This window comes from Podarcis raffonei, chromosome 15 (assembly GCF_027172205.1).
Source record: "Podarcis raffonei isolate rPodRaf1 chromosome 15, rPodRaf1.pri, whole genome shotgun sequence".
Lineage (NCBI taxonomy): Eukaryota > Metazoa > Chordata > Lepidosauria > Squamata > Lacertidae > Podarcis > Podarcis raffonei.
Window position 1 is genome coordinate 37,905,775 of NC_070616.1, and position 8,424 is coordinate 37,914,198.

Sequence of the window (8,424 nt, forward strand, 5' to 3'; positions counted from 1 at the left end):
GCTTCCACTAGCACAGTTGTTGCATTGGATTCCTTTGAAGTCTGCCATCCACTAGTACATGGGCTCTTGTACTGGGAAACAGAAGATACTGCATACGGACCATTTCACAGGGGTTGAGATATGTCCCTTGATGTCTAAAACTATGACGCCTACAATGATGAAAATCAGGAGCAGTGTTTGTGTTCTGGAAGAATGAAAACTTCCATTCCGGTATGAATACCTATTTTACAAGCTATAAATTTGGGAGAGCCAGGGTGGTTATCTTAGAATCATAGAATTGTAGAGTTGGGAGGGACTTTAAGGCATAGCTGTCAACTTTTCCCTTTTCTTGCGAGGAATCCTATTCGGAATAAGGGAATTTTCCTTTTAAAAAAGAGAAACATTGACAGCTTTGCTTTCAGGGTCTTCCAATCCAAGCCCCTGCAATGCAGTAATCTTTTGTCCAATGTGGGGCTCATATTATGATAAGGTCACGTGCCCCATAGGAGTCTCTAAGCATCTTACAAAATTTTTAGAGCATAAATTTTTATATGACTAGTATTTGGCTTCCAAAAAACGTTTGCAAACTGGAACACTCACTTCCGAGTTTGTGGAATTGGCAGCCAAAACGTTCACATCACAAGGCATTCAAGAACCAAGGTACGCCTATACCTGTTTGGCCATAAAGTTGGCTGGCTGCCCTTTGGCTAGTCAGTAACCATTTCCCAGTCTCACTTGTTTCATAGGGTTGTTGTAAGTAAGGATGGCAGACAAATTCAATCCAATCCAGTTTAATGATTTATTAAATGTGTATAGCATCCTTTATCTGTAGATCTCAGGGTGGTTCACAACATAAAAATACAGGATAAAAACACAAAATACATGATTTAAAAAAAGAACCAAAAACCACAAATCAATAGCCCCCTTCTTCCTTCCACAAGTACATTTAAAAGGGGTATAAGATAATTTTATTTCACATAAATAATTCACTCTTTCGGAAACAATGCATAAATTGAAACACCGTCATCCTTCCAAATTTGCCTTTCTGAATTTTGCAGGCAGTTTCCCCAACCAAGTCATATGTACAAAAAGGCACATGCTGGAGTTAAAGTGTGCAGAAAATTGCATATGCTAGTGGAAAATGACACAGAAAATGCCATGTATTGAGGGGGAAATACTTTGCAAAAAAATATGCAAAGTAGCATTAAATGTGTATAGCAGGAGAAAATTGCATTAAAATACTAATGAATTTTCAGTAGGACTTCAAAAAAATGTATAGCAGGCATGGAAATGTGGGGTATTGAACTTAAGGCTGGAAAAATTATATCTGTGGGACTTCATTCTACCACACCACCTATACAGGGTCTATAGAATGGCAACAGCACCTCCTGCCCCTTTATTTGTTTTTTCCATGAAAAATTCAGTGATCTCAGCACCTCCTTGCTGGCTCAAACCAATAGGCTTGTTTGGCTCCGGCGAACTGCTAAGAAACCATCCTGGGAATGCTACAGATTCAAAGCTGCCAGTCTCCTTGCCGCTGGCAGTCTTGCAGAGGAAACTGAAGTTCTTGGATTCCTGTTTTTTATTATATAGATCCATAATTTTTTCTCCCTTAAAAAAAAAACATTTTCACAACAATCGGCAAAATAATTTATTTAAATTCATCCCACAAAACAAGAGACCCTCTGTTGCCTCATAAAATCCTCTTCAGGGTTAAGGAGGCATGGCAGTACTGAGCAATCCTAAGTATTGGAAGCCAGTAGAACTCACACAAGCCAGCCTAAGTTACCCCTGCTCCCAATTCCATTATGTTGGTGGCAAGGAAATAAATATAGGTATTAGAAGAGAATTCCTGGATGCCAGGGTGCAGGTTTGGGGCAAGTACTCTTTGGTGAGAGAACCCCAGCAGAAATTTAAAATCACAAAATATGTAGCAAAGTAAAGGGTGGAAAAATAGGCTGTCAAAATGTACCTTTCTAAGTTCCTTCAAAGTTTGTCTCTTCCCCCAAAGGCCACACATTTAATAAGTTAAAAATTGGTTTACTTAGAAACACTTCAAAGGTGTGCTTTTCCATACATCAGTCAGAAGACACAGGCAGTAAAAATTGGCTTAGTTACAGTGGTGAAAGTTCCTAAATTATTGGTGCAGGAACTCAAGGGAGGCTTGTTAGAGCCATGTGGTCTGAGTTTGGAGCAGCCAGCTCAGACCTCATATGCTGAGCTTCTCATATAGACTAGGGGTGACAAATATGGAATCAAAAGAGACATTGAAGCACAAATGATACTCACCACTAACTTTAGCCGAGGTTGACCACCAACTTCCACACAGGACAAAGTACGTTGCCCATCTTCCTTACCCATAAAGATGGCGGATGTTCTGTCATCTTTTTCCCCAATAATTTGATCTGGGACCACAGCAATTAACCCCTCTGGAGGTGAGCAGTTCAGAAACAGGATCAGTGGAGGGAAAGAGAGAGGAAGGGAGAGAGAAAGCATTATTGGTACAGGAGTCTTAGGTGACTGGAAGGCCATCAATCAGATTGAAAGCTGTTGAAGTGACCCATAAGAACAAGTCTCTAGAAAGGAGCTCAACCCCTATACTAGAAGTATGTCCAATGTTCATATCATGAGAGGTCCACTGCATAGCACAGGAGCTTGCACAGAGCACAGACAATTTTGTATCTTGAAGTGACCTTCAGTCCTCTTACACATTGTTTTTACAAAAAAAAATTGAAACTTCCTAAAATGGGTGCTAAGCTCATAGGTAGCACACATTGTTCTGCAGGTATGTGCTCTACCAGTGAATTACAGACCTTCCTTGTCAACCATTATAACAGGTGAGGGTAAAGCAACAGCTCTCAACACCCTTGGCTATTGGCCATGCCTCTTAGGGCAACTGGAGGGTCAAACTTCCCCTGCACCTGCATTAGAGGCTTGTTTCGTAACATTGTTCTTTGTTGCTTCTGTGCAGTGCCTGCTGCATGCATCTTGTCCATGGTGTCTCATTTTAGTCCATACCGGCCTTTCCCTCTGCAATCTCAGAGTTATTTGTTCCATTTGGGGAGCTGTTCTCAAACTGGATGGGTTTTTCCAATTGAAACACCCTGCCAGCTGTATCTTCCTGCTATGGCTTGCTAACTATCCAAATGTGTAGATCTGAAAGAAGGGAGCCACAGAAAGATATTTCAATATAAGGCTGTGGTGAATCTACTATGGTGGCCACTCACCACAGTTGCAACACACATGCAACATCTTTTCCTGTAGCATGAAGACGGCATTTTCTAGGCTGATGAGAAGCAAGGCTTGCACAATGCTGATTGACTGGCTCCATCTGTCATCTCTAGCTGAAGCAGGAATGGAGGACCTGTGCCTCCCTCTCATGGTTGTTCTTAGACATCAACCTCCAGCCAACATGGCCAATGGTCCATGCAATATCTGGAGGGGCACAGGCTCCCCATCTCCAAGTTTAAAAGTTCATGTGGCAGGTGGTATGACAGATCATTCTCTGACTGATACCCTTGGAGAACCACTGCCAATTGGAATAAGTGAGACAAGATGGACTAGCCTTGGAATAAGAGAGATGGACCAGTGATCTGGGCATGATGGAGCAATGGTTTGACTAGGTCTAAGGCACCTGCCTATGCAACTAGTGACTAAAGGCATTGCATTAGAACAGCCTCAGCCCAGAACTCTCCTCTTCCCCATTTCACAGTGGCTCTCATGAACCCCATGGATAAGTCCCACAAGAGGATTGCTGAGCCTTGTTTAAGAAGATGCTGCCGAGTCACTGGGTTGGCCTTGCAACTAGGCAAAGTGGGACACTCACTTCAGGCAGCACATCCCTGTGTACCTAAGCTAGTCCATTTCCCCTGGGTGTGGTCAAGGATGTTGTCCCATTACTAGTGTTGAAGTAAGATTCAACTGCCACTGCCAGGCAGATTCTAGCATATGTGGAATGGGAAGACACTATCTTGTCCTTCACCCAAGATAACAGAGCCGGCCCTACCATTAGAAAGAGTGAACCTATCTTGTTCCTAGCATTAAAAAATATTCAACTACCAATCCAGTTAGCTTCCATGCCTTGAATGAAGGATGGGCATTAGCTTGTCCTTTGCCTCAGGCAGAAAAATGTCTTGGACCAGCCCTGCTGAATCAGACACCTCCCTGAAACTAGGTTACCTAGTTCCACTTGAAAACAGCCAGCCACCTGGGGTGGAGGAAGTGAGAAACATGGTAGGAGCTGTTACCTGGTGAGTTGGAATTTCTGGGAGCTGAGAGCAGCTGGTCACCCACTAACAAGAGGTACTTCTGGTTAATATCCCAAATTTTGAAGTACCAGGGATCTGGTAATGACTGGATCACAATCGTACCTGGATGGTTAAAAAGGCAAAAATTAAAAAATCTAAACTATTGGCATAATGATGATTGGCATAGTTTGGAAACTTAGCTTGAGCTATGAATAGAAAAGTAAAGAATCATTTTTCACCTGGAGGTGGCTTCTTAAAATGATTGAATAAATCTTTCATTTCCTGTTGGACAGTTTTGTTGGGCTTCCTCATTTCAGTCTCCCCCGTTTTCTCCATTTCTTCTTGATGAGTGGTTGAGGTTCAGACTGTATGAAGTTCAGATTTCTGTAGGGGGAGCTTTTAAAAAAGAGTGACGTCTTACGCTGCGTTCCCCGATGAGCTTCCGGTTTGGTTTATTTCATCTATAGATCATAGAATGACAAACAGACAGTAGCAATATATGAAACTACACAATTCTTATAACTAACATCCTTTGTACTCCCAATGATGTGAACTATTGTAAAACCTTTGTCAATTCATAGTTTGTTAATTTGATTGTTTGTTTGTTGGTTGGTTGGTTGATTGGTTGGTTGGTTGGTTGGTTTGCTTTCTTGGCATAAATGTATCTATTTTAAAGCAATAAAGATATACACATAGATCATAGAATGGTAGAGTTGAAAGGGACTATTCGGGTCAACTAATCCAATCCCTTGAAATATAGGAATCTCAACTAAAGCGTGCAGGACAGTGTCTTGCCAAAGGCAAGGTGGTTCTTTTAAAATGAGATTCAGAAGCAATACAAAATACACAAGTGAGTGAGAAGATTAAAGATTTTATTCTGAAACAGCGAACAATGTATACATACCAAGCAAGCACTCCAATCTGCCACTTGGAAGCCCTCAAGAAGTGGCAAAGTGACTCCTCCAGGTAGCCTCAGTTTGCACAGCCCTGCAGCCGATCAGTCCATGCATGGGCTTCAGAGAAACTCTGCCCAAACCGTCAGATTTTATAGATAACCTGTGTAGCCTTCAAGACTGGCTACGTGCAGATCATCCATTAGCTACTCCCTCCCAGTGCCTCACTTTCTCAAACCACAACAAACATGAAAGAAGGTACCCAGCACTATCCTCCACAACTGATAAGGCAGCTTCACCTCCTGCCAGAGAACATTGAGGACTGTTCTCAAAAACATTCATATTGAAAAATAGCAATGAGAAGCCAAAATACATTCCATCAGAAAACTTAACAAGAGAGAGGGAAGGGGAAAGAACAGAGGCAGGAAGGGCTCCTTGTCAGACCACTAGTTCCTGGATACATTCTGTCTTCCAGATGCATTTCTCATATAGTCAAACCTTGGTTCCCGAACGCTTAGTTGCTGAACAAATTGGCTCCTGAACACCGCAAACCCAGAAGTAAGTGTTCCGGTTTGCGAATGTTTTTTGGAAGCCAACCATCCAACGCAGCTTCCACATGAGTGCAGGAAGCTCCTGCAGCCAATCGGAAGCCACTCCTTGGTTTTCGAACGGTTTCAGGAGTCGAATGGACTCCTGGAACAGATTAAGTTCGAGAACCAAGGTACCGCTGTACAGACAAATAGCCATCTAAGCTCTGCTTAAAAACCTCTAAGGAGAGTCCACTATCTCCCAAGGGAATCCATTTGACTGTCCAACACAGCCCATAGTTTGAAGCTGCCTTGTTTCGAAAGATATATCTTGCACAAAAAGAAGCATGATAGATGGGGAACATTGGCAAGAGGAAAGGCCAGATACAATTCCATTGCTTCACAGATGATTTGGCAGTGGAAGCAGACAGTCTAGCAGACTGGTCCTTAACCTGGTGCCTTCCAAATGTTGTGGACTCCAACCCGGCTTAGGCAATGTTCATAGAAGATGGGAATAGCAGTCCAATGATATCTGGAAGGCAGCAGGTTGTAGACGACTAACATTTCAACACAGAGACAGACAGTTCAGATAAGTAATTAAGGAAGTGGTACCTGCGCTGGTGCGATAAAGTCCCGTGCCTTGGGAGAGATCCTTCTCTCTCTGCTCTCCCCTGGGATTTGCACAGCATTATATTGCTGCTCAGTGAGGCTGGTAGGTGTGGTTTGCATGCTTCATGCTTATTTACATGTCAGATTCTTGGCACTTGAAATACTAATATAACCAGTTTTTCAGGTCTATCAGCTGCACAAAACTTCACAGGCTCTTTGGGAAATGCCTAGTTGGATTTCCATCGTTTTTTTGTTTGTTTTTTGAAGTTCAGTGATAGAAGTACTTCTGAACAAGGATGGATTCACTTGACCATTTGTATTATAAAACATTTGAGAGAAAAGAGAAGACAGATCATTCTGCAATGCTGTTTGCGTAAGTCTATTGCATACAGGATGTGCTACCAAGTTTCACACTTGCGTTGCTAAAAGAACTACGAAGACTCAGCTGCTGAGTGTATTAATTGATTGAGATTGACCAACAAGCCTCATCCCCCATCTCAATTAAATGCTGTTGCTTCCTCATTCCTTTGGCTGCTTTGATCTCCAGCATTAATTTCTAGCAGCCTGGCGCCAACTTTTACACAGTAAGGAATCCAAAATTCCAGAGACAAAGGCTTGAAGCTTCTTTATTCCATCAACTTCCTGAAGGAATACTCCATTCCACCCTTCTCCAAACACTTATCCCCACCTTTTCCTGTCTTCCAGATCTGCTCTGGTCAAGAGTTAATATGCTGGGGGTGAGGCTGACGTTTGCTGGGCTCATAGTCTGCACCAACCACAAGAACAACCTGGAAGGCTCTTGTGCTCAGCTTAACAAATGGTAGCACATTGGGCATTATGCATCTTGTGTGCAAGCAAGTGCATCTTGCACACTCAAAAATGACATTAAAACTAACTGCCTTGAAAGAACTTCTTGAAAAGGTTGGCTCCGATCCCACTTAGAATGCTAAGAATGAAACCACTCCCTGAACATTATGAAGAGTCCTTTGATTACAACACATTCATTCCTTTGCTTCCTCAGTACCTGAATAACATTTGCTGGGGACTAGGAACCTCAGATATGCAGATGACACATCATTGATGGCAGAAAGTGAGGAGGAATTAAGGAACCTTTTAATGAGGGTGAAAGAGGAGAGCGCAAACTATGGTCTGAAGCTCAACATCAAAAAAACGAAGATCATGGCCACTGGGCCCATCACCTCCTGGCAAATAGACGGGGAAGAAATGGAGGCAGTGAGAGATTTTACTTTCTTGGGCTCCATGATAACTGCAGATGGTGACAGCAGTCACGAAATTAAAAGACGCCTGCTCCTTGGGAGAAAAGCAATGACAAACCTAGACAACATCTTAAAAAACAGAGACATCACCTTGCCAACAAAGGTCTGTATAGTAAAAGCTATGGTTTTCCCAGTAGTGATGTATGGAAGTGAGAGTTGGACCATAAAGAAGGCTGACTGCTGAAGAATTGATGCTTTTGAACTATGGTGCTGGAGGAGACTCTTGAGAGTCCCATGGACTGCAAGAAGATCAAACGTATCCATTCTGAAGGAAATCAGCCCTGAGTGCTCACTGGAAGGACAGATCCTGAAGCTGAGGCTCCAATACTTTGGCCACCTCATGAGAAGAGAAGACTCCCTGGAAAAGACCCTGATATTGGGAAAGATGGAGGGCACAAGGAGAAGGGGACAACAAAGGACGAGATGGTTGGACAGTGTTCTTGAATCTACTAACGTGAGTTTGACCAAACTGTGGAAGGCAGTGGAAGACAGAAGTGCCTGGTGTGCTCTGGTCCAGGGGGTCACGGAGAGTCGGACACGACTAAACAATTAATCCACAACAACAACAGGGAGATCATTAATGTGCTTAGGTCCCTGGCTAGCAGTTGTGGGAACACAATGCTGGGCTAGATCACCTACTAGCTTCATCCAGTGGCCTCGTCTTACATTCTATTTTTTCTGGGGGTGGGGTTTTAATAAATGAGGAACAGTCATTTATTGCCAAATCCTTGGGGTAACCTGAAACCTAATTAGCAGAGACTAATTCAGTATGCAGCCTCCATTTGGGGATTAACTCTAAACACCGGTTCATCCCTATAATATCCGCCTAATATCTGTAGCTTCTGTTGTTGTTTCCTCATCTGCCCCCTGCTTTTTGTAACATGGATGGAGA

The 8,424-nt window shown here is 42.9% G+C and overlaps 1 protein-coding gene across 1 annotated transcript; it reads right to left on the reverse strand.

The window, feature by feature from the left end:
• Window positions 1-896: 896 nt before the first annotated feature.
• Window positions 897-6,338, reverse strand: LOC128402872 (interleukin-36 alpha-like). Its single transcript, XM_053367282.1, has 5 exons — window positions 6,259-6,338; window positions 4,466-4,687; window positions 4,227-4,349; window positions 2,269-2,408; window positions 897-1,590 (listed from the first exon to the last, which is right to left on the reverse strand). Exons 2-5 carry the CDS (start codon window positions 4,560-4,562, stop codon window positions 1,345-1,347), a joined length of 606 nt encoding a protein of 201 aa, XP_053223257.1. The 5' UTR covers window positions 4,563-4,687; window positions 6,259-6,338; the 3' UTR covers window positions 897-1,344.
• Window positions 6,339-8,424: the final 2,086 nt, after the last annotated feature.

Excerpts from the sequence above, each read along its gene's own strand:
- LOC128402872 (XM_053367282.1), bottom strand. The coding sequence starts at position 4,562 with ATGGAGAAAACGGGGGAGACTGAAATGAGGAAGCCCAACAAAACTGTC. Across the intron at positions 4,350-4,465 it reads TTTTAAGAAGCCACCTCCAG|GTACGATTGTGATCCAGTCA; the intron begins GTGAAAAATGAT and ends TTAACCATCCAG. Across the intron at positions 2,409-4,226 it reads CAGAAATTCCAACTCACCAG|AGGGGTTAATTGCTGTGGTC; the intron begins GTAACAGCTCCT and ends GCTCACCTCCAG.